Here is a 26,053-nt window from a genome sequence, read left to right on the forward strand (position 1 = left end):
GTGAGTTTAGTATGTTGTCACTGAGACTTAAGTAGCTTACTTAATCATACTTAATCATCAATGGTGTGGTAGTTACATGTTTGATTAACTTTTCCCTTTTACAGATGGCGTCATTGGTCATCACGACTCAATAGAGAGAGAGACCAGCTACAGGCCAGTTACAGCTTTCTTACCAGAGAGAGAGACCAGCTACAGACCAGTTACAACAACCTGACTGAAGAGAGAGACCAGCTACAGAACAGTTACAACACCCTGACTGAAGAGAGAGACCAGCTACAGACTGAGAGAGATGTATTTAGCGGGAGGCTTTCCAATTGCAGTGAGTAAACCTACAGTAATAAATTATTATTAATCCCACACACTTTATCATGTGTCTGTATTCTTTCATTAAGTGTTTAGTGTGATAAGTTGAAGAAAATTCATGTTTTCATCTTGTAGAACAAACCTGTCCTGAAGGCTGGCAGAAGTTTGAATCCAGTTGGTACTTCCTGTCTACTGAGACTAAAGCCTGGAAGGAGAGCAGAGAGGACTGTCTGGAGAGAGGAGCAGACCTGGTGATCATAAACAGTGATGAGAGAGAGAGAGAGAGAGAGAGAGAGAGAGAGAGAGAGAGAGAGAGAGAGAGAGAGAGAGAGAGAGAGAGAGAGAGAGAGAGAGAGAGAGAGAGAGAGAGAGAGATGAGTGTGCAGGGGGTAGATATGATCAAACATGTAGATGAATATGTATCTTTGTCAACAACAGGAGTTTGTCTTCAACCTCAGCAATGGAGTCTGGATTGGTCAGACTGAGTCTGTTACTGAGGGGACCTGGAGATGGGTGGACGGAACCCCACTGACCACCCCAAGGTAAAACACTACTGCTCTAATAACACTGACCACAGTGTAAGGAGTATGACTGATTCTCTGTGTTATTCATACTCTAGGTCCTCCATATTCAACTGGTGGACCAACACTGACCACAGAGTAAGAGATGATAACTACTCTGACAATGAGGCTACAATTGTCAGTTCATTCAACCTTTATCTATACAGGTTATTGTCATTGATGGCAGCAGTCAACAAAGTTGAATTTAAGCAGAAACATTTCTGTATATTATTTAGGATTGTGATGTTCTAACTGTGATATCTGACTGTTTTTAACCCTGTAGGTATTGGTATTAACTATGATATCTGACTGTTTTTAACCCTGTAGGTACTGGTATTAACTATGATATCTGACTGTTTTTAACCCTGTAGGTACTGGTATTAACCATGATATCTGACTTTTTTTTAACCCTACCCACCCTCAATATCCACTTGGAGAAGGTTGTAGTGTCACATCTATTGTATGGACATTATAATGACCCATATTTGTAGTCCTGGACCTCCTGAACATGTTGATGTATATTTGGGAGTAAACAGAGGGTCCAAATCAGCAGAAAGGTGAAAGGAAGGGGGAGTTCTGGAAACTACCTGAATTATCTTGGGGCTGTTACATATTATATTTAATATATGTTAACAGCTAGACTTTGTTCTCCACTTCCCCTCTATTATCTATATCTTCCTGGTATGATAGTGTCCTGTCCATCATCACAAATAGCAAGTCCCATTCCCTGGGCAGGAGGACTGTGTTGAGATATACTCTGGACAAGATGACCCTGTAGAGACATGGAATGATTTATATTGTGCAGCAGAAAATGGTTTAACAATAAGCACTGTAACAATCTCTCAAACGCACATATGCACACAAATACGCACATAAGTATGCATATTGTTCTATTTTTTGTATTAGCATAGCCACAACTACCCATGTCATTTTGTTAATAATTGAGATAGAGCCTTAGTGTCAGAGAGACATAGAGGAGGAAGAAGAACATTAAGAGAATGAGGAAGAGAGAAAAAATAAGACAAATAATAGTTGTGTTTAGATTTAGAGGAGAGGATGTAGACATACTGTACTCTGGAAAACGACTCTTCATTATTTTATTAAAAACATGTCATGTGATTTGCCTTAGGCTTATGCTTCGTACAAAAAAAAAGTTGGACCAATTATTAACCTATGCTTATCACATTAATAATAAGAATAACAAAGTCACATATTAATAAATAAAGAACAATGTTCTTTAACAAGGTCTACCAGCTTCCTGATTGAATGTGATTCGATACTTAAAACAGTGTGACCTGGACACAAACAGAGGGCAGAACAGTACTGAGAGGGCACACACACACACACACACACACACACACACACACACACACACACACACACACACACACACACACACACACACACACACACACACACACACACACACACACACACACACACACACACACACACACATACACACATACACACACACACAAAAAAAAAGATGCTAATGACGGTGAGAATGACTCCCAACCTTCACTGTACAAGGGACAACGTGTAGGGACAACAGTTTTTAACCCCGTAGGTACTGGTATTAACCATGATATCTGACTGTTTTTAACCCTGTAGGTACTGGTATTAACCATGATATCTGACTGTTTTTAACCCTGTAGGTACTGGTATTAACCATGATATCTGACTTTTTTTAACCCTACCCACCCTCAATATCCACTTGGAGAAGGTTGTAGTGTCACATCTATTGTATGGACATTATAATGACCCATATTTGTAGTCCTGGACCTCCTGAACATGTAGATGTATATTTGGGAGTAAACAGAGGGTCCAAATCAGCAGAAAGGTGAAAGGAAGGGGGAGTTCTGGAAACTACCTGAATTATCTTGGGGCTGTTACATATTATATTTAATATATTTTAACAGCTAGACTTTGTTCTCCACTTCCCCTCTATTATCTATATCTTCCTGGTATGATAGTGTCCTGTCCATCATCACAAATAGCAAGTCCCATTCCCTGGGCAGGAGGACTGTGTTGAGATATACTCTGGACAAGATGACCCTGTAGAGACATGGAATGATTTATATTGTGCAGCAGAAAATGGTTTAACAATAAGCACTGTAACAATCTCTCAAACGCACACATGCACACAAATACGCACATAAGTATGCATATTGTTCTATTTTTTGTATTAGCATAGCCACAACTACCCATGTCATTTTGTTAATAATTGAGATAGAGCCTTAGTGTCAGAGAGACATAGAGGAGGAAGAAGAACATTAAGAGAATGAGGAAGAGAGAAAAAATAAGACAAATAATAGTTGTGTTTAGATTTAGAGGAGAGGATGTAGACATACTGTACTCTGGAAAACGACTCTTCATTATTTTATTAAAAACATGTCATGTGACTCCCAACCTTCACTGTACAAGGGACAACGTGTAGGGACAACAGTTTTTAACCCTGTAGGTACTGGTATTAACCATGATATCTGACTGTTTTTAACCCTGTAGGTACTGGTATTAACCATGATATCTGACTGTTTTTAACCCTGTAGGTACTGGTATTAACCATGATATCTGACTGTTTTTAACCCTGTAGGTACTGGTATTAACCATGATATCTGACAGTTTTTAACCCTGTAGGTACTGGTATTAACCATGATATCTGACTGTTTTTAACCCTGTAGGTACTGGTATTAACCATGATATCTGACTGTTTATAACCCTGTAGGTACTGGTATAAACCATGATATCTGACTGTTTTTAACCCTGTTGGTACTGGTATTAACCATGATATCTGACTGTTTTTAACCCTGTTGGTACTGGTATTAACCATGATATCTGACTGTTTTTAACCCTGTTGGTACTGGTATTAACCATGATATCTGACTGTTTATAACCCTGTAGGTACTGGTATTAATCATGATATCTGACTGTTTTTTAACCCTGTAGGTACTGGTATTAACCATGATATCTGACAGTTTTTTAACCCTGTAGGTACTGGTATAAACCATGATATTTGACAGTTTTTAACCCTGTAGGTACTGGCATAAACCACAGCCTGATAATGGTGGTGGCAATCCAGAATATGGTGAGGAGGACTGTGTTGAGATACGTAAAGATCAGCATCCTCTGGAGGCCTGGAATGACAAGTCATGTGACAGGAAACACAACTGGATTTGTGAGAAAGTGGTTTAACATCACCATGACAACATACTGTAACAATACAGTAGCCTACAGTGCACACAACTTCCTCCTTCATTCTCTCTCTCTCTCTCTCTCTCTCTCTCTCTCTCTCTCTCTCTCTCTCTCTCTCTCTCTCTCTCTCTCTCTCTGCTCTCTCTCTCTCTCTTTCTCTCTCTCACACACTCTCTTTTTCTCAAACCCACACACACACCCTCATACACACATGCACCCACATGCATACATGCATGCACATACACACACTCATGCAAACGCACCTATCGTTCTATTTGTTTGTGGTATCGTATTAATAAAATTCCTACTTAATTTCTGTTTGTAACTTCCTGTGTCACAGTAGTTATGTTTCACTCGTCATCAGGTTCAACATGAAGTTAGTACATTTGACCTTGTCCATACACATCATTTCTTATTCAAATATATCCTACAGATATTTACATGCTCAATTTAGGTCTGGTGCGAACATTCTCAACAGTACCAAGCCACAATTACATAAACTGTATAGGAGTTGACTGTATCACCAGTCAATGAGTGTAGTAGAGATATCAAAGGGTATCAAAGGATGTTACTTAATCATCTTTGACAGTCAGTCTTTGTAGTCAAGTTACATATAAGCACAATATCAAATTCTCATATTTGACTGTTGTTCCTCTATATCGGTCCCAAAAGAGTGAAGTTAAGTGGATCTTTTCAGTCGTTCAACCAGCTGTCACTCAAAATCTCCTCGACCAATCAGTTTCATTAAGAGAGAGGGCGGCAGGTAGCCTAGCGGTTAAGATTGTTGGGCCAGTAACCGAAAGGTTAAACAGAGGGTCCAAATCAGCAGAAAGGTGAAAGGAAGGGGGAGTTCTGGAAACTCCCTGAATTATCTTGGGGCTGTTACATATGATATTTAATATATGTTAACAGCTAGACTTTGTTCTCCACTTCCCCTCTATTACCTATATCTTTCTGGTATGATAGTGTCCTGTCCATCATCACAAATAGCAAGTCCCGTTCCCTGGGTAGGAGGACTGTGTTGAGATATACTCTGGACAAGATGACCATGTAGAGACATGGAATGATTTATATTGTGCCGCAGAAAATGGTTTAACAATAACCACTGTAACATTCTCTCACACACACACATGCACACAAATACGCACATAAGTATGCATATTGTTCTATTTTTTGTATTTGCATAGCCACAACTACCCATGTCATTTTGTTGATAATTGAGATAGAGCCTTAGTGTCAGAGAGACATAGAGGAGGAAGAAGAACATTAAGAGAATGAGGAAGAGAGAAAAAACAAGACAAATAATAGTTGTGTTTAGATTTAGAGGAGAGGATGTAGACGTACTGTACTCTGGAAAATGACTCTTCATTATTTTATTACAAACATGTCATGTGATTTGACATAGGCTTATGCTTCGTACAAAAAAAAAACTATGCTTATCACTTTAATAATAAGAATAACAAAGTCACAGATTAATAAATGAAGGAACAATGTCCTTTAACAAGGTCTACCAGCTTCCTGATTGAATGTGATTGGATACTTAAAACAGTGTGACCTGGACACAAACAGAGGGCAGAACAGTACTGAGAGGGAACACACACACACACACACACGAAAAAAACTATGCTAATGACAGTGAGAATGACTCCCAACCTTGACTGTACAAGGGACAATGTGTAGGTGACCAATGGCAACACAATGCACCATGCACCAGTGGACCTGCCTGCTACATACCCACTCACTCAAGCATCTTGTCTATTTGCTGTTGTGTCTCTTCCTGGAGGTTGCTGTCTGCTCAAAGCACTGGTTAAGGTGTGAAGTCCTCCCTAAACCTATAAGACTGTACGTTCTCAGACACAGACTGTTAAACTAAAGCAGATGTTTAAGAGGATATACCACAGAATATACTGTCCGTTGTACTGTGTGCAGCTCCATAAAGTACCAAAGTATATTTTAAGGGAGCAATTAGAATTAGCCTTAATATGGAGCAGTCTGAGGAGATTTATGCTTATGTTGACAGGAAGAGCCGTGGACAGGATACAGTTAACAGGAGCATAGATAAACAACCTGAATCTCAGAACACTGGTAAGTACACTGTAGTCATAGGGACACACATGGAAGTCTAAACCAATGGTTATTCTCCTTCCACTTGCCGCACAAACAATTTAGCTTCTGTTAATGTAATGAGGTTGGCCAATGCCCCATGCACCAAGGCTTCAAAACTCAACTGAGTAAAATAAACTGTAACAAACAGATTATTAATGTTCAAAAACAGAATACAATGTGTCTTGCAAATCAAGGTGTCTTACTTCACAAAGGAAAGCTTTTGAAATGATTTACTTGTGTAAATTGATACATGATATGCTAAGTACTATATCTCTCCTAAATGATAGGTTGTTCCCTTAGAAAGGTAATCAAATCAAATCAAATCAAATTTTATTGGCCACATGCGCCGAATACAACAGGTGCAGACATTACAGTGAAATGCTTACTTACAGCCCTTAACCAACAGTGCATTTATTTTTTAATAAAAAAGTAAAATAAAACAACAACAAAAAAGTGTTAGAAAAAAAGATAACAGTAGGGAGGCTATATATACAGGGGGGTACGGTGCAGAGTCAATGTGGGGCACCGGCTAGTTGAGGTAGTTGAAGTATATGTACATGTGGGTAGAGTTAAAGTGACTACGCATAAATAATTAACAGAGTAGCAGCAGCGTAAAAAGATGGGGTGGGGGGCAGTGCAAATAGTCCGGGTAGCCATGATTAGCTGTTCAGGAGTCTTATGGCTTGGGGGTAGAAGCTGTTGAGAAGTCTTTTGGACCTAGACTTGGCACTCCGGTACCGCTTGCCGTGCGGTAGCAGAGAGAACAGTCTATGACTAGGGTGGCTGGAGTCTTTGACAATTTTGAGGGCCTTCCGCTGACACCGCCTGGTATAGTGGTCCTGGATGGCAGGAAGCTTGGCCCCAGTGATGTACTGGGCCGTACGCACTACCCTCTGTAGTGCCTTGCGGTCTGAGGCCAAGCAGTTGCCATACCAGGCGGTGATGCAACTAGTCAGGATGCTCTCGATGGTGCAGCTGTAGAATTTTTTGAGGATCTGAGGACCCATGCCAAATCTTTTCAGTCTTCACGACTGTCTAGGTGTGTTTGGACCATGATAGTTCGTTGGTGATGTGGACACCAAGGAACTTGAAGCTTTCAACCTGTTCCACTACAGCCCCGTCGATGAGAATGGGGGCGTGCTCAGTCCTCTTCTTTTTCCTGTGGTACACAATCATCTCCTTTGTCTTGGTCACGTTGAGGGAGAGGTTGTTATCCTGGCACTACACGGCCAGGTCTCTGACCTCCTCCCTATAGGCTGTCTCATCGTTGTCGGTGATCAGGCCTACCACTGTTGTGTCGTCAGCAAACTTAATGATGGTGTTGGAGTCGTGCCTGGCCATGCAGTCATGGGTGAACAGGGAGTACAGGAGGGGACTGAGCATGCACCCCTGAGGGGCCCCGTGTTGAGGATCAGTGTGGCAGATGTGTTGTTACCTACCCTTACCACCTGGGGCGGCCCGTCAGGAAGTCCAGGATCCAGTTGCTGAGGGAGGTGTTTAGTCCCAGGATCCTTAGCTTAGTGATGAGCTTTGAGGGCACTATGGTGTTGAATGCTGAGCTGTAGTCAATGAATAGCATTCTCACGTAGGTGTTCCTCTTGTCCAGGTGGGAAAGGGCAGTGTGGAGTGCAATAGAGATTGCATCATCTGTGGATCTGTTGGAGCGGTATGCAAATTGGAGTGGGTCTAGTGTTTCTGGGATAATGGTGTTGATGTGAGCCATGACCAGCCTTTCAAAGCACTTCATGGCTACAGGCGTCAGTACTACAGGTCGGTAGTCATTTAGGCAGGTTATCTTAGTGTCCTTGGTCACGGGGACTATGGTGGTCTGCTTGAAACATGTTGGTATTACAGACTCAGTCAGGGACATGTTGAAAATGTCAGTGAAGACACTTGCCAGTTGGTCAGCACATGCTCGGAGTACACGTCCTGGTAATCCGTCTGGCCCTGCGGCCTTGTGAATGTTGACCTACTTAAAAGTCTTACTCACATCGGCTACGGAGAGCGTGATCACATAGTCATCCGGAACAGCTGGTGCTCTCATGCATGCTTCAGTGTTGCTTGCCTCGAAGCGAGCATAGAAGTGGTTTAGCTCATCTGGTAGGCTTGTGTCACTGGGAAGCTCGCGGCTGTGCTTCCCTTTGTAGTCTGTAATAGTTTTCAAGCCCTGCCACATCTGACGAGCGTCAGAGCCGGTGTAGTACGATTCAATCTTAGTCCTGTATTGACTCTTTGCCTGTTTGATGGTTCGTCGGAGGGCATAGCGGGATTTCTTATAAGCGTCCGGGTTAGAGTCCCGCTCCTTAAAGCGGCAGCTCTACCCTTTAGCTCAGTGCGGATGTTTCCTGTAATCCATGGCTTCTGGTTGGGGTATGTACGTACGGTCACTGTGGGGACGACATCATCAATGCACTTATTGATGAAGCCAGTGGCTGATGTGGTGTACTCCTCAATGCTATCAGAAGAATCCCGGAACATGTTCCAGTCTGTCCTAGCAAAACAGTCCTGTAGCTTAGCATCTGCGTCATCTGACCACTTTTTTATTAACCGAGTCACTGGTGCTTCCTGCTTTAGTTTTTGCTTATAAGCAGGAATCAGGAGGATAGAGTTATGGTCAGATTTGCCAAATGGAGGGCGAGGGAGAGCTTTGTATGCGTCTCTGTGTGTGGAGTAAAGGTGGTCTAGAGTTTTTTTCCTCTGGTTGCACATTTAACATGCTGGTAGAAATTAGGTAGAACGGATTTAAGTTTCCCTGCATTAAAGTCCCCGGCCACTAGGAGCGCTGCCTCTGGATGAGCGTTTTCCTGTTGACTTATGGCCTTATACAGCTCATTCAGTGCAATCTTAATGCCAGCATTGGTTTGTGGTGGTAAATAGACAGCTATGAAAAATATAGATGAAAACTATCTTGGTAAATAGTGTGGTCTACATCTTATCATAAGATACTCTACCTCAGGTGAGCAAAACCTCGAGGTTTCCTTAGTATTTGATTTTGTGCACCAGCTGTTGTTTACAAATATACACAGACCGCTACCCCTTGTCTTACCGGAGTCAGCCGTTCTATCCTGCCGATGTAGCTTATAGCCCGCTAGCTGTATGTTATCCATGTCGCTGCGTTCAGCCACGACTCGGTGAAACATAAGATATTACAGTTTTTTATGTCCCGTTGGTAGGATAACCGTAATCTTAGGTCATCCAATTTATTTTCCAATGATTGAAGATTAGCTAATAGGATTGATGGGAGCGGCAGTTTACTGCGCCGCCGTCGGATCCTTACAAGGCACCCCGACCTACGTCCACGATATCTCCGTGTCTTCCTCATGCGAATGACGGGGATTTGGGCCTTGTCGGGTGTCTGTAGGATATCCTTCGCGGCCGCCTCGTTGAAGAAAAATTATTCATCCAATACGAGGTGAGTAATCGCTGTCCTGATATCCAGAAGCTCCTTTTGGTTATAAGAGACGATGGCAGAAACATTATGTACATTATGTACGGAAAAACACACATAATAGTACAATTGGTTAGAGGGCTGTAAAACGGCAGCCATCTTCTCCGGCGCCATTTCGATTAATCATACAGTAGATAATACCATTAGGAGTCAGTTAGAAAGGTAATCATACAGTAGATATTACCATTAGGAGTCAGTTAGAAAGGTAATCATACAGTAGATATTACTGTCACGATTCAGACAGACGACCAGAGGACCACAATTGCGTCACACCAGAAAGTTTATTAAACTTAAGGGAAAAGGGAAGTAGGGAGTGAATGAAGGCTCCAGGGGTAACAGGGATCCCGTCCAAAGCGCTGGGTCTGTGCCCCCCCCAGTGGCAGCGATGCGTCCTATGAAGCCGGTGGTGGGTGGTCCAGAAGTCCTGGGGGGGGGGAGACACAGACACAACAGGGCGGAATGAAACCAGGCAGCAGAGCAGAGCAGGGACAGGTGGAGCTAGTTAGGCTGAGTAGAGAGAGTGGTGAGCAGAGTGGAAGAAAATTAAGGTGGTAACCCGGTGGAGTGAGAGGCCCATGACAGAACCCCCGCAAGGGGACGGCCCCAGAAGTCCCAAGAGCAACACCACGCCGGGCGGGAGGAGGGGAGCCGGAGGAGGGCTAGAACTCCTCCGAACGGTCCCGAGTGAACGTCCTCATCCTCGGAGGAAGCCGGAGGGCCGTGGTCGGGAGATGGGACAGGTCCCGAGACAGGATCAGGCACAGGACAGGAAGCCGAGCGGGCCGGACGGTTAGGGACCCCTCTGGGGCGGCCCCTACGGATTGCAGGTTGATCAGGATGCCGTTGGTGGAAAGCGGTGATGAGAGTCCTATCCACAATCCGACTAGCTGGCACCCAGGTCCTTTCCTCAGGTCCAAGCCCTCCCAGTCAATGAGGTACTGGAGACCCCTACCCCTCCGTCTGGACCGAAGCAGGCGGCGGACGGTGTAAACCAGACCACCATCGACGAGCCGTGGAGGAGGAGGACCAGGCGCAGCAGGGACCAGCGGACTCTCATGGATGGGCTTAATCTTAGACACATGGAAAGTGGGGGTGCACCCTCAGGGAATTAGGCAGTTGGAGCCGGACAGCAGTTGGGCTAATCACTCTTATGATAGGGAATGGGCCAATGAACCGAGGTGCCAGCTTCTGCGACTCCACCCTGAGTGGCAGGTTCTTCGATGACAACCACACCCTTTGACCAACATGGTAGGTGGGAGCAGGAATTCTCCGACGGTTGGCCCCGGTAGTGTAGCTGGCAACGGACCTGAGGAGTGTGGCTCGGGCTTGTGACCAGGTGCGGCGACATCGACGGGCAAAAGCAAGTGCAGATGGGCAAGTAACCTCCTCCTCCTGGCTGGCAAATAGAGGAGGCTGGTATCCATAAACACATTGGAAAGGGGACATACCGATGGCAGAGCAGGTCAGAGAATTGTGTGCGTACTCCACCCATGTCAATTGCTGCGACCAGGAGTGGGGGTTGCGTGAAGTCATGCATCGCAGTGCCTTCTCGAGCTCCTGATTAGCCCGCTCTGACTGCCCATTGGATTGGGGATGGAATCCGGAAGTCAGACTGACTGTGGCTCCCAGCAGGTGACAGAACTCCTTCCAAAAAGCGGAGGAGAATTGTGGACCACGGTCAGAAACAACATCCCTTGGCAGTCCGTGGATCCGGAAGACGTGTTCCAGGACCACCTGGGCGGTCTCCTTGGCGGTTGGGAGCTTGGGGAGGGGAATGAAGTGTGCCATCTTGCTGAAACGGTCAACGATGGTGAGAATGACGGTCATACCACTTGAAGGGGGCAGCCCCGTGACAAAGTCAAGGGCGATGTGAGACCAGGGACGTCTGGGCACAGGCAGGGGCTGCAGCAATCCGGCTGGGGGGCTGGCAGGACGACTTGTGTTGGTTGCAGATGGGGCAGGCTTGGACGAATTCCCGTACATCCTTCCTCAGAGAGGGCCACCAGAACCTCTGGGGCGAGCAGGTTGTAAGTGCGGGTGGAGCCAGGGTGACAAGCTAGGCGGGAGTCATGTCCCCACTGAATGACCTGGGACCTCAGGTCTTCGGGGACAAAAAGGCGGTCAGCTGGGCAAGTGCTGGGACCTGGCTGGTTACGGAGAGCCTCCAGCACCTGTTCCTCAACAGCCCAGGTCAGAGCTGCAACGATGCAGGGACTTGGCAGAATCGACACAGGGTCCTTGGAGGGGGTGTCATCCTTCTGGAATTGACGGGGAGAGGCGTCTGGCTTGGTGTTGCGTGATCCAGGCCGGTATGACAGAGTGAAATTAAACCTGGTGAAGAACAGGGCCCAGCGGGACTGCCTGGAGTTCAACCGTTTGGCCGTGCGGATGTACTCCAAGTTCTTATGATCGGTCCAAACGAGAAATGGAATGGTGGACCCCTCCAGCCAGTGACGCCACTCCTCCAAGGCAAGCTTCACAGCCAGCAGCTCACGGTTCCCTATGTCGTAATTGCACTCAGAGGGGGACAACCGACGTGAGAAAAAGGCACAGGGATGGAGCTTCCTATCCTCCGCAGCCCACTGAGAAATCACAGCACCAACTCCCACATCCGAGGCGTCCACCTCCACAATGAATTGCCGGTCCACATCAGGCATCTGGAGGATGGGAGCGGAGGTGAACCTCACCTTGAGGGTACTGAAGGCTTTGTCGGCTGCTGGGGTCCAGGTGAAGGGGTTGCTTGGTGCTGGTTAGAGCAGTGAGAGGGGCAGCAACGGTACTGTAGTTCCGGATAAACTTCCTATAGAAGTTAGCAAACCCCAGAAACTGTTGCAGCTTCTTTCTGTTCTCCGGAACTGGCCATGAAGTGACTGCTGATACTTTGGCAGGATCCATTTGGATACTTCCCTCTGCCACTATGTACCCCAGGAAGGCCACTGTCTTGACGTGAAACTCACATTTCTCTGCCTTGGCGTAGAGGGAATTCTCCAGAAGGCGATGAAGGACTTGCTGGACATGGCGGGTGTGTTCAGACAGGTTTCTGGAGTAAATTAAGATGTCATCCAGGTAAACGAAGACAAACTTGTTTAACATGTCCCGCAGTACATCATTCACTAGAGCCTGGAACACAGCAGGAGCATTGGTGAGGCCAAAAGGCATAACCAGATACTCGTAGTGGCCTGTTGGTGTATTGAATGCGGTTTTCCATTCATCTCCCTCCCGGATCCGCACTAGGTGGTAAGCGTTTCTGAGATCCAACTTGGTAAAAACAGTGGCTCCTGGAGCAACTCAAAAGCAGAGGTGAGCAGAGGCAGAGGGTAACGGTTTTTCACTGTGATGTCGTTGAGTCCCCTGTAGTCGATGCGAGGGCGAAGAGATCCGTCCTTCTTCCCCCACAAAGAAGAAGCCAGCACCAGCAGGAGATGAAGATGAACGGATTAATCCTGCGGACAGAGAGCCATTGATGTAGTCCTCCATGGACTTTCTTTCAGGAGCAGACAACGAATAAAGACGACCCCTTGGAGGAGCTGTTCCAGGGAGGAGGTCGATGGCACAGTCGTCACGGTCGGGTGAGGGGGCAGAGATGTGGCTCTTGCTTTGTTAAACACCTCTCTGAGACCATGGTAGCATTCTGGGACATTGGAGAGGTCAGGAGCGGAGTTAGTAGGTACTGGCCGAGGGGGTAGTGCGGCAGCAAGCAGGCAGGTTCGGTGGCAGTCCTCTCCCCACTCCCCTGATCACCCCGGTCACCCAGTCGAGCTGAGGGTTGTGCCGGGCGGAGCCATGGGTAACCCAGGATGAGGGGTTGGCCTGGAGAGGGGAGCAGGTGAAACTGGATAGTTTCTTGATGGTTTCCGGACAGACCCATCGAGACCGGGGCCGTGACATGAGTGACCGATCCGAGTAAGTGTCCGTCCAGTGCCCGGGCAGGAATAGGAGGTGTCAAACGGAGGTTCTCCAGTCCCAGTTGGCGTGCCAGCTTGATGTCCATTATGTTGGCTTCGGGCGCCAGAATCCACCAGAGCAGCCAGGGTGTGAGTTGAGTCAGAGAGGCGGAGGTGAACTTGCAGCAGGGGTTTGCGGTCGGAGGACTGGATGGTCATTGAACTCAACCGGACTCCCCCTACGCCCGGTGAGCTTCGGCCCTTTAAAGGGCAGGTTACCACACGATGTCCATCACCTCCACAATAGAGGCAGAGGTTTGAGGTGAAGCGGCGCTGGCGCTCTGCAGGAGTGAGGGAGGCTCGCCCAATCTCCTAGGCTCAGACTGATCAAGCTGACCTGGGTGAGTGGCAGTAGATGACAGGAGCCCAGTCGGATCTCTCCGAATGCCGGTAGTAGGTGGACCTTGGCGCCCCCTCTCACGACGACGGGTCTGTATCCTTCTGTCGATCCTGACAGTCAGTGCGATGGCTTCATCAAGAGTGGAAGGCAGTTCATGGGAGACCAACTCGTCCTTGATATAGTCAGCCAAACTATGGAAGAACGCGTCCACCAACGATGGTGTGTTCCAAGAACTTCGTCTAGCCAGGGTTCGGAAGTCGATGGAATGGTCTGCGACTGTACGTCTGCCTTGTCGAATACTGAACAGTTCACGAGACGCCTCTGCGGTGGGTGAATCCAGGTCAAACACCTTCAGCATCTCCTCAGCAAACAGGTCGAAGGTTGCACATGCGGGGGTTTGACGTTCGAACTCTGCTGTTCCCCAGAGTCGAGCTCGGCCCGTCAGGTGAGTGATGGCATACCCAACTTTAGCCCCCTCCGTGGCGAAGGTCCTTGGCTGCAAGGAGAACTGAAGTCGGCAGCTAGTCAGGAATGGCCGGACCTGGGTTGAATCGCCGTTGAACCGCTCGGGGTTTCCAATCTTGGGTTCCGAGCAGCGGCTGCAATGACCCGGGGCAGGTAACTCGGGGGCTGGGCTGGTGGGCAGACTGGCTGGGGTAAGGTTGGTGAGGAGTTGAAGGATCATGGCGAGTTGTTGTTGCTGCTGCTGGAACTGCTGCTCATGCTCATCGGTTTCCATGTCGGGGAAAGTGTGCGCTGAGTCCATAATGGTCAGATCGTACTGTCACGATTCAGACAGACGACCAGAGGACCACAATTGCGTCACACCAGAAAGTTTATTAAACTTAAGGGAAAAGGGAAGTAGGGAGTGAATGAAGGCTCCAGGGGTAACAGGGATCCCGTCCAAAGCGCTGGGTCTGTGCCCCCCCCAGTGGCAGCGATGCGTCCTATGAAGCCGGTGGTGGGTGGTCCAGAAGTCCTGGGGGGGGGGAGACACAGACACAACAGGGCGGAATGAAACCAGGCAGCAGAGCAGAGCAGGGACAGGTGGAGCTAGTTAGGCTGAGTAGAGAGAGTGGTGAGCAGAGTGGAAGAAAATTAAGGTGGTAACCCGGTGGAGTGAGAGGCCCATGACAATTACCATTAGGAGTCAGTAAGAAAGGTAATCATACAGTAGATATTACCATTAGGAGTCAGTTAGAAAGGTAATCATACAGTTAGTTCAGATGGATGACTTCATCAACAACCAGGTTATTGAATTAAACAAGATTTTTGAAGAAAATGACAAGAGAGCAATGAGGAGAGTGAAGACTGAGACACACACACACAAACACTTAACTAGACAAACAAAGTGGCGGCTCCTGAAAAAATTCTCAGGGGGGGCAATTTTTCTGATGATTTAGGTGACCTACACACATTAAAAAAAATATATGTCCAGCAACAACATGAAGACAGGGGCAGCATATAAGTCAATGCCAGAAGCATTTATTGACTGATCTCAAAAGTGTTGGCTTACAAAAGCAAAATAAGTTATCACAGTAAAAATAATCAAGGGTGTTCTTTCACATTCCTCAACACTGCATAAACAATATGCATTTCCATAAACAAATGAAATATCAGCTGAAAATACAGCATCTTGGTATTTGTTCAGATTGCAGGATCAACAAGAGCTTTTACCACATTTTTGCCTCATGGTTGAATTGGAAATATGTGCACCTGAGCATAATTCACAACAAGCAAGCAGGAGCTTTTGATAGAGGCTACTGAAAACATTGATGCAAGTTATTGGTAATAAGAAATTTTTATAGACTTCCATATTCTGCCCTCTTGTATAGATTTGTGAAAATGAACAGTGATAGACATTTTGCCTGAAAACAGAATTTGAAAATAATTTATAGAAAAGGTAAACACAGCTATCTGTATGGCTTTGTAAAAATGAACAACCATATTCTGGCCAATTGTATAGATTTGTAAATATGAACAACCATATTCTGGCCAATTGTATAGATTTGTAAAAATGAACATGAACAGATTATTTTATTTTTTGTACTTTTTTTTAAATGAAAAATAACTATTTTAAACAACATCAACTGTGAACTGATTTGGGCGTGTGTGTGTTAAAGAGACAGACAGGGAGGGACAAAGAGAGAGAGAGGCTACATTACTTGTACTGAAACTGTTCTCTTCTCTCTTTCAATGCAGCAAAGCGGTCAATGACTTTCTCATTGAAATGAGGCATGCTGAGGACTAGTTCCCTCTCCATGGAAAGCATGGCCAGTGCATTCAGACGTTCCTGGCCCATTGAATTTCGCAGGAATGTCTTAACTCGTGTCAAAGTTGAGAAACATCTCTCAGCTTCAGCTGTTGTCATGGGAGTAGTTATGAGGATGTTCAACAGAGTCACAGTCTCAGAGAACGTCTCCTGGAGGTTGTAGCTCATGAGAATCTGGTACGGTGCCAGTGCACCACAGTTTGACTTTCACGTCGTCTGCAAAAAGACCGTTCAGTCTCTCCAAAAGCACACTGGCGATTGAGACTGAGGTTGATTCCGAGATGGGAAGGAACTCAAAAAAGCGCTCCTGCACTATGTGGTTGCTATCTATGTACCTCAGCACAAGCACCAGCTGTGTCTGTGTAGAAACGTCCGTGGTCTCGTCAGCTTGGATAGCTACGAAGTTCGCCGACTTCACCTCCTCCACAATATGTTCCCTCATGACCGCTAGCATACACTCCAGAAGCTCGTTTTGAATGGTCTTTGATGTGAACTTCTTTCAAAGAGACAATCGAGTTGCACTGAACGCTAGCCATGTTGATAGTAGTACGTGAATTGATTGACGCTGCTACCCGCTCTTTTCTTAGTTACGTTCATGGTTATGTTACGTATGATGAAAGCGCATAAGTGCAAGCCCTCAGAAACCCATAGAGATTGTATTGAAAGCTCTGATATTTGAAAAAAAAAGATTTTACATGACAGGCTATGAGAGACCCCTGGGCGATTTTCAACCTGACTGAAATCGCCCCAAAAGGGGCGGGGCCATTTGAAGCACGACTTTAGCCTGATTGGACATTTAGTGGCAGATCAGACGTCTAGATTAGAACACTGATAACTACTGTTGCCGTGATATAATTGATTAGAAAAAAAATCCCTTCCTTTTCCCGTTTGGCAGTGCGTCGCCCATATCGCCCTAATGAACACACCGCCCCTGGTCTAGACTCTCTACCCTTCCTTCTCCTGAAGTGTGCACTAGCAGTGTGCACTTAGACACTGGCTGCATTATGATTCTCTACCCTTCTCCAGAAGTGTGCATTGGATTGTTGCAAGCATGGCTGGAGGGAGTTTCCACCATATTTCTCCCACTAGTTCATTTAAATTCCTGAAGGGGAGTGTAGAGAATCAGAATTTAGCCCCGTGTCCACACCAGTCGTAGATTTACCAACAGTTAATTCCAACGTTAGAATTTGTTGTTCAATACGTGTAACATACAGTATATTTCTCAAACAGAGCTAAACAGTTGTTGGAAAATCGGGAAAACCTGTCCTGAAGGAAACCAGTCCCAATAATCTCTACTTTCTCCAGATGTGTGCACTTGTTCACTTCCTTCATGATTTGAATGGAAATGACTGATGTATGGGAATTCCCTGTAGTGCCCATCCCTACACCAACCAATACTTTTAGATTTGTTGGAAGTAGTGGACAAATAAACACTTCTGGAGAAAGGAGATATTATTGGAAGGCAATCCAGATTAGAATATTGAAAAACCAATATGGTGGACGCTGTGTGTGTTGTATGTAGGTACTGGAACAATGGTGGAAGAGAGGGACATGGCAGTCCCAACGGTGAGGACTGTGTTGAGGTGTTCTGAAGGATGGAGGATTTTGGGATCCAGCTGTTACTTCCTGTCTACTGAGAGGAAAACCTGGGCTGACATTAGACTTGACTGTCGAGAGAGAGAGAGAGAGAGAGAGAGAGAGAGAGAGAGAGAGAGGGGGGAGAGAGAGATCTGTACGCTTATGAATCAGGCATATTATTAATACTCACATGTAATTGACATCTTTATCTTTTTTAACAATAGAAATTCCAAACTGAATTAAACAGGAACATTGATTGTGTCTGGATCGGTCTGACTGACAGAGGGGACCAGGAAATGGGTGGACGGTACACCACTAACCACAATGTGAGAGAAAATGATCTGACCATAAGAATGTAACCATTTTAAGTAGAAAAACATATGGGTGTGATTTATAATGTTCTGTTTACCACAGTGTCTGACTGCCTGGTTCTCTGTGTTGTTTTCCCTCTAGGTACTGGGGGAGAAACCAGCCTGATAATGGTGATGGTCCTATAATACACATAGGAGAGGAGGACTGTGCTCAGAATAATTATGGGCATCCTGGTCCTGTAAATACATGGAATGACGTAGGATGTAGACATGAATGTATCTGGATTTGTGAAAGAGTGATTTAACAATAGCTCATTATGGACAGGAGCGTTGCATGGGATCCTGAGTGGCGCAGCGGTCCCAAATGGCATCCTATTTCCCTATGTATTGCACTATATAGAGAATATGGTGCCATTTGAGAAACATATCAAGTCTCCTTTTGTATTGGTGGATAGAGCCTTGAAACATCCTGTCACCTGCTGTGGGCCACAGACAGAGAACAGAGAGGGAGCGGGTGGAAACCCCATAGGCCCTGTGTAGCTCAGTTGGTAGAGCATGGCGTTTGCAACGCCAGGGTTGTGGTTCGATTCCCACGGGGGCCAGTATGAAAAAATTAAAATAAAATTAATGCACTCACTAACTGTAAGTCGCTCTGCATAAGAGCGTCTGCTGAATGACTTAAATGTAATTAGACACCATGTATGAGTGAGTGGGTATGTAGCGGGCAGGTCCACTGGTGCATTGTGTTGCCATTGGTCACCTGCACCTTGTACAGTGAAGGTTGGGAGTCACTCTCACCTTTCATTAACATTTTTTTTTTTGGGTGTGTGTGTATGTGTGTGTGTGCCCTGTCAGGGCTGTTCTGCCCTCTGTGTGTGTCCAGGTCAAACTGTTTTAAGTATCCAATCACATTCAATCAGGAAGTTGGTAGACTTTGTTAAAGGACATTGTTCCTTTATTTATTAATCTGTGACTTTGTTATTCTTATTATTAAAGTGATAAGCATAGGTTAATAATTGGTCCCAGCTTAATTTTTTTACGAAGCACAAGCCTATGTCAAATCACATGACATGTTTCTAATAAAATAATGAAGAGTCATTTTCCAGAGTAAAGTATGTCTACATTCTCTCCTCTAAATCTAAACACAACTATTATTTGTCTTGTTTTTTCTCTCTTCCTCATTCTCTTAATGTTCTTCTTCCTCCTCTATGTCTCTCTGACACTAAGGCTCTATCTCAATTAGTATTTCCTAGATTCCTCTCCTATCTCCTCTCCTCCAACCTCCTCTCCTTCAACCTCCACTCCTCCCATCTCCTCTCCTCCTATCTCCTATCTCCTCTCCTTCTATCTCCTCTCCTTCTATCTCCTCTCCTATCTCCTCTCCTCCTATCTCCACTCCTCCCATCTCCTCTTCTCTCCTATCTCCTCTCCTCCTATCTCCTCTCCTCCTATCTCCTCTCCTCTCCTATCTCCTCTCCTTCTATCTCCTCTCCCATCTCCTCTCCTCCTATCTCCTCTCCTATCTCCTCTCCTCCTATCTCCTCTCCTCCTATCTCCTCTCCTCTCCTATCTCCTCTCCTTCTATCTCCTCTCCCATCTCCTCTCCTCATATCTCCTCTCCTATCTCCTCTCCTCCCATCTCCTCTCCTCCCATCTCCTCTCCTCCTATCTCCTCTCCTATCTCCTCTCCTCCTATCTCCTCTCCTCATATCTCCTCTCCTTCTATCTCCTCTCCCATCTCCTCTCCTCCTATCTCCTCTCCTATCTCCTCTCCTCCCATCTCCTCTCCTCCACTCTCCTCTCCTCCTTTCTCCTCTCCTCCTATCTCCTCTCCTCCTATCTCCTCTCCTCTCCTATCTCCTCTCCTTCTATCTCCTCTCCCATCTCCTCTCCTCCTATCTCCTCTCCTATCTCCTCTCCTCCTATCTCCTCCCCTCCACTCTCCTCTCCTCCTATCTCCTCTCCTCCTATCTCCTCTCCTCCTATCTCCTCTTCTATCTCCTCTCATCCTATCTCCTCTCCTCCCATCTCCTCTCCTCCTTTCAGCCCTATTAGAGGAGAAGGTCCAAGGTCCCTCCCCTAGGATTGTATTCTCCAATGTGTTTTGAGACCGTCTGTAATACCACTATTTCACCTCTATGGTGAGTTCATCTCTCACTTTAACCACTAGGTGGAATCATCACTTAACCATTCAGGACCTTATCCAACTATTAACATAATAACTATGAGAAAAGAAGAGAGATAGATAGGGAGAGAGTGAGAGGGAGATGGAGAGAGAGAGAGAGAGAGAGAGAGAGAGAGAGAGAGAGAGAGAAAGTTTGTTACTGTGGGTTATTGTTACACCACTTTCTCACAGATCCAGTTCTGATTTTTGCCACAATTGTCATCATTCCATGTCTTTACAGCGTCATCTTGTCCATAGTATATCTCAACACAGTCCTCTTGGCCTCTATTATCAGGCTGTCCTGCCCCCCAGTACCTAAACAACACAGATATCCAGACAGTCAGACATTGTGGTACAAACATCCTTCTCAATTATACACATAGTCCTATGTTTTCTCAGCTTTAAAGCCACACTGTACGATGAGCATACCATTATCAAGAGTGGGTCGTCAACACATTTTTTTTGTTTTACTCTTTCGATTACATTTTCATATGTACATTTTACCTGGTTTCTATAACACATCTATAGTTCTCATTGAATGACATTCGAGTCAAAACATACATTTTTATGAACATGATTGGAAGCAATATATCATTTTTTTATTTTTTTATCTCCATATCAGAAGGCAAAATGGTCAAATCTCTCACCCTGTGGTCAGTGATGTGCCGTCCACCCACTTCCAGGTCCCCTCAGAAACAGAATCAGTCAGACCAATCCAGGCTCTCAGTTGGAGGTTGAAGAGAAATGTCTGTTTTTGAGAAAGATAAAAAATGGTCACTTTTAATGTATTCATAAAATACTGCCCACATATTAGTGTACTGATGAAAATGATACTTGCTCCATCCCTCTCTCTCCCTCTCCCTCTCTCTCTCTCTCTCTCTCTCTCTCTCTCTCTCTCTCTCTCTCTCTCTCTCTCTCTCTCTCTCTCTCTCTCTCTCTCTCTCTCTCTCCCACCTGTTCCTCAGTGCTCTTTATGATCACCAGGTCTGCTCCTCTTTCCAGACAGTCCTGTCTGCTCTCCTCCCAGGTTTTCTTTTCAGTAGAGAGGAAGTACAAACTGGAGTCAAAGTATCTCCATCCCCGCTGACAAAGCTGCTCTGTTGAAGAGCAAATGTGAACACATTGAGAAACTTAGCCAGTATCTCTATACTCATAAACCCATTGATATTTAATTACTGTTGATTTTACTTCTAATTTATCACAGTTTATATCTCACCTATCACAAAAAGCTTTGCCTGAATATGGCCTTTCTCTTCAGTCAGGTTGTTGTAACTGGTCTGTAGCTGGTCTCTCTCTTTAGTCAGGGTGTTGTATCTGGTCTGTAACTGGTCTCTCTCAGCAGTCAGGTTGTTGTAACTGGTCTGTAACTGGAACAAATTGTTCCTTTTATCCTCAGAATCTTTGATGGCTCTGTTATCTACAAAGTATAAACACATAGTTACTAGGTAAAACACCAGGGAAATAGGCCTAGTAACCAGCACTTCTTACAAGTAGGTGATAAGCTATGAACTTGGACACAAACTCACAGTGGACAGACAGGCCTATGATCCCAGCCAGTAGAACACACAGCAGCCCCAGACACACTGCAGCAACTAGGAAGGGTCTCTTCCCTGAGCTATCAGGCTCTGTGGACACATACAAGAGACGTTTAACTGTTTTGTGTGTGTGTGTGTGTGTGTGTGTGTGTGTGTGTGTGTGTGTGTGTGTGTGTGTGTGTGTGTGTGTGTGTGTGTGTGTGTGTTACCTGAGAACTTGTCTCCTGGTCCATTATTAGGAGCAGTGTCTGCTGTCTCTTCTCTCTTGGTGCTGGTCTCACCGTCTCTCAGGGTGTCTGCACTGACGTAGATATCCACAATCCTCTCCTCCATCTCACCTCTGTCAAACTTGACCTTCTTGGTCATATCTGGCTCAGCATAGATGGCGTCAGACATCTCCAACAACTTACTGTGTTTTCTGTCTATATTCAGGTTCTGGTCCTATCGTTGACCCTGTGTCTGTGTCTCTATCTGTCTCTGCTCTGAGTCTGTGAATAACTGTTTATGATGTTATACCCGGAATAAAAGGGAAATGTTAAAATAGGAAGATGATGAAAGAGTAACATTCGTGGTTGAGGTTGGGACATTTTCTTCTCCTGTTTATCTTTATATCTAATTCCTGAGTACTACGGACTTACTTATCAGGAGTCTACTGTACTGACCTCATGTTGTGTCTAATGTACTGACCTCATGTTGTGTCTAATGTACTGACCTCATGTTGTGTCTAATGTACTGACCTCATGTTGTGTCTAATGTACTGACGTCATGTTGTGTCTAATGTACTGACCTCATGTTGTGTCTAATGTACTGACGTCATGTTGTGTCTAATGTACTGACCTCATGTTGTGTCTAATGTACTGACCTCATGTTGTGTCTAATGTACTGACCTCATGTTGTGTCAACTGTACTGACCTCATTTTTTTTATTTTTTTTATTTCACCTTTATTTAACCAGGTAAGCCAGTTGAGAACAGGTTCTCATTTACAACTGCGACCTGGCCAAGATAAAGCAAAGTAGTGCAATAAAAAAAAAAACACAGAGTTACATATAGGGTAAAAAACATAAAGTCAGAAATACAACAGAAAATATATATACAGTGTGTGCAAATGAAGCAAGTTATGGAGGTAAGGCAATAAATAGGCTATAGTGCAGAATAATTACAATAGTATTAACACTGGAATGCTAGATGTGCAAGAGATTATGTGCAAATAGAGATACTGGGGTGCAAAAGAGCAAAATAAATAACAATATAGGGATGAGGTAGTTGGGTGGGCTAATTTCAGATGGGCTGTGTACAGGTGCAGTGATCGGTAAGGTGCTCTGACAACTGATGCTTAAAGTTATTGAGGGAGATAAGAGTCTCCAGCTTCAGAGATTTTTGCAATTCGTTCCAGTCATTGGCAGCAGAGAACTGGAAGGAATGGCGGCCAAAGGAGGTGTTGGCTTTGGGAATGACCAGTGAGATATACCTGCTGGAGCGCAGACTACGGGTGGGTGCTGCTATGGTGACCAATGAGCTAAGATAAGGCAGGGATTTGCCTAGCAGTGATTTATAGATGGCCTGGAGCCAGTGGGTTTGACGACGAACATGTAGTGAGGACCAGCCAACAAGAGCGTACAGGTCACAGTGGTGGGTAGTGTATGGGGCTTTGGAGACAAAACGGATGGCACTGTGATAGACTACATCCAATTTGCTGAGTAGAGTGTTGGAGGCTATTTTGTAAATGACATCGCCGAAGTCAAGGATCGGTAGGATAGTCAGTTTTACGAGGGCATGTTTGGCAGCATGAGTGAAGGAGGCTTTGTTGCGAAATAGGAAGCCGATTCTAGATTTAACTTTGGATTGGAGATTCTTTATGTGAGTCTGGAAGTTGAGTTTACAGTCTAACCAGACACCTAGGTATTTGTAGTTGTCCACATACTCTAGGTCAGACCCGTCGAGAGTGGTGATTCTAGTCGGGTGGGCGGGTGCCAGCAGCGTTCGATTGAAAAGCATGCATTTAGTTTTACTAGTGTTTAAGAGCAGTTGGAGGCTACTGAATATTTTCGAAAGGCAGGGCAGGATGGATATAGGTCTGTAGCAATTTGGATCTAGAGTGTCACCCCCTTTGAAGAGGGGGATGACCGCTGCAGCTTTCCAATCTCTGGGGATCTCAGACGTTATGAAAGAGAGGTTGAACAGACTAGTAATAGGGGTAGCGACAATTTCGGCGGCTAGTTTTAGAAAGAAAGGGTCCAGATTGTCTAGCCCAGCTGATTTGTAGGGGTCCAGATTTTGGGGTCATGTTGTGTCTACTGTACTGACCTCATGTTGTGTCTAATGTACTGACCTCATGTTGTGTCTAATGTACTGACCTCATGTTGTGTCTAATGTACTGACGTCATGTTGTGTCTAATGTACTGACCTCATGTTGTGTCTAATGTACTGACCTCATGTTGTGTCTAATGTACTGACGTCATGTTGTGTCTAATGTACTGACCTCATGTTGTGTCTAATGTACTGACCTCATGTTGTGTCTAATGTACTGACCTCATGTTGTGTCTAATGTACTGACCTCATGTTGAGTGTGTGTGTGCATGTGTCCACCCATTTCCAGGTCCCCTCTTCATCTATGTCAGTCAGGCCAATCCAGGCTCTCTTGTTGAGGTTGAAGAGAAATGTCTGTTGTTGAGAAAGATGTTGTTAACTGCAATAGGCTATATGTGAAAAATATGATACACTACTGTCCAAGGAATGTTTAATCATAACCCCATCCAGCTCTGTCTGTCAAGTATCAATGTGCAGCGGTAGGACGGAGTCAGGCGCAGGACACAGAACTGAGTAAACAACGTACTTTACTCGAGAAATAAACAACACTAATTTCCATACAGGAAAAACACACCAGCTCACATAAATCTTAGGCACAAAACAAAGAACAAACACGCACAAAACCATGTGGGAACCAGAGGGTTAAATAGGGAAAATAATATAATGTAATGGGAACCAGGTGTGTACAATCAAGACAAAACAAATGGAAAAAGAAACGTAGATCGGTGGCAGCTAGAAAGCTGGTGACGACGCCTGCCGAACACCGCCAAAACAAGGAGAGGCACCAACTTCGCCGGAAGTCGTGACACTGTCTCTCACATCTGTTCCTGTACTCTGGTTATGATCACCAGATGCCTCATTCATCAACCGCAGATAGACACAAATCTGTGCGTAAAACATGTGGGGGATCATTTCCACGCAAAGTCTGAGATTTATATGAAATTTTGCTTGAGATTGTGCGTAAACTTACTTAAGACAAATCCACTGGTTCAGGAGAGTATCTCTGCCCTGTGTCTGTGTACGAAGCTGACTGCTTTTGACCCTGTTGTAGGTGGGGATTATCCCCAGCACACAGGAAGTATCAAATATCAAAAGAGGAAGACAACAACATTTACATGAATTTGTGGAACAGAAACATGTCCTGGCTGGTTATAGTTGGGACACTTTCTTCTTCTTTCACCTTTTTATCTGATTCCTGAGTAACTTCCTGGTCTACTGGGGGAAGTTCCACCCACATACACCAGGTACACACACCCTCTACATGGTCTCCTACTCTTACTTTATACATCTTAATAATGTCTCTGGATGCTTGAAAAAAATTACTAATAACCAGACCTGGGTTTAAAAACTATTTGAAATCTGTCAAATACTTTGAGCGTTTGGGACTATTCTATTGGTTCTGTTAAGCCAGGCAATCTCATTCAAGCACAAGTATTTGAGTCATATTCATTAGGCACGAAATGGAAGAAAGCAAACTGAAACAGAGAGGGACTAACTGTACCTGTCCAATAAAAATAATGTGTTTTCATTTAATGTTGTAAAACATTTAGCTATGATGTGCCCTAATGAATATGCGACCCAGGTCTGCTAGTAACCACCAACCACTGACAGACAGGCTGACAGGAAGCTGTTATTAAAGGAAGTCAGCAGTTTGGCTAAATATGTGTTGGCACAGCAACGCATGCTGAAATCAACTGAAATTACAATACAATAGGTGCTCCAGCAATAACTTCCCTAAACTTCCTGTGTCCCAAATGGCACCCTATTTCCTAAATAGTGATGTTCCCTGGTCAAAAGTAGTGCACTATACAGGGAATAGGGTGCCGTTTGAGACATACCCTTAATGTCATTATTCACATTCTATGTAGGCCAGGTGTACTGCATCTGTCCTAAAAACAACACAGACCACTTTTCATCCATGGATATAAGGTCACTACAGCTACAACAGGACATATATAAAGAAGAAGGCTTTAATTTAAACTTCAATCA

At 45.1% G+C, this 26,053-nt stretch overlaps 1 protein-coding gene and 1 pseudogene across 1 annotated transcript; one reads left to right on the forward strand and one right to left on the reverse strand.

The window, feature by feature from the left end:
- The first annotated feature begins 6,040 nt into the window (after window positions 1-6,040).
- Window positions 6,041-18,370, forward strand: LOC123487931 (annotated as a pseudogene).
- A 1,993-nt stretch (window positions 18,371-20,363) lies between these two features.
- On the reverse strand, window positions 20,364-22,283 carry LOC121563716 (CD209 antigen-like). The gene is made up of 6 exons (XM_041875448.2): window positions 21,966-22,283; window positions 21,748-21,846; window positions 21,438-21,638; window positions 21,176-21,318; window positions 20,869-20,969; window positions 20,364-20,536 (listed from the first exon to the last, which is right to left on the reverse strand). The coding sequence occupies exons 1-6, from the start codon at window positions 22,150-22,152 to the stop codon at window positions 20,395-20,397; spliced, it is 873 nt and encodes a 290-aa protein (XP_041731382.2). The 5' UTR covers window positions 22,153-22,283; the 3' UTR covers window positions 20,364-20,394.
- Window positions 22,284-26,053: the final 3,770 nt, after the last annotated feature.

The sequence above is a fragment of the Coregonus clupeaformis genome, unplaced genomic scaffold (assembly GCF_020615455.1).
Source record: "Coregonus clupeaformis isolate EN_2021a unplaced genomic scaffold, ASM2061545v1 scaf1904, whole genome shotgun sequence".
In the NCBI taxonomy this organism is placed as follows: Eukaryota; Metazoa; Chordata; class Actinopteri; order Salmoniformes; family Salmonidae; genus Coregonus; species Coregonus clupeaformis.

Excerpts from the sequence above, each read along its gene's own strand:
- LOC121563716 (XM_041875448.2), bottom strand. The coding sequence starts at position 22,152 with ATGTCTGACGCCATCTATGCTGAGCCAGATATGACCAAGAAGGTCAAG. Across the intron at positions 21,319-21,437 it reads GGCAAAGCTTTTTGTGATAG|AGCAGCTTTGTCAGCGGGGA; the intron begins GTGAGATATAAA and ends GCTCTTCAACAG. Across the intron at positions 20,537-20,868 it reads GGCACATCACTGACCACAGG|GTACTGGGGGGCAGGACAGC; the intron begins GTGAGAGATTTG and ends TGTGTTGTTTAG.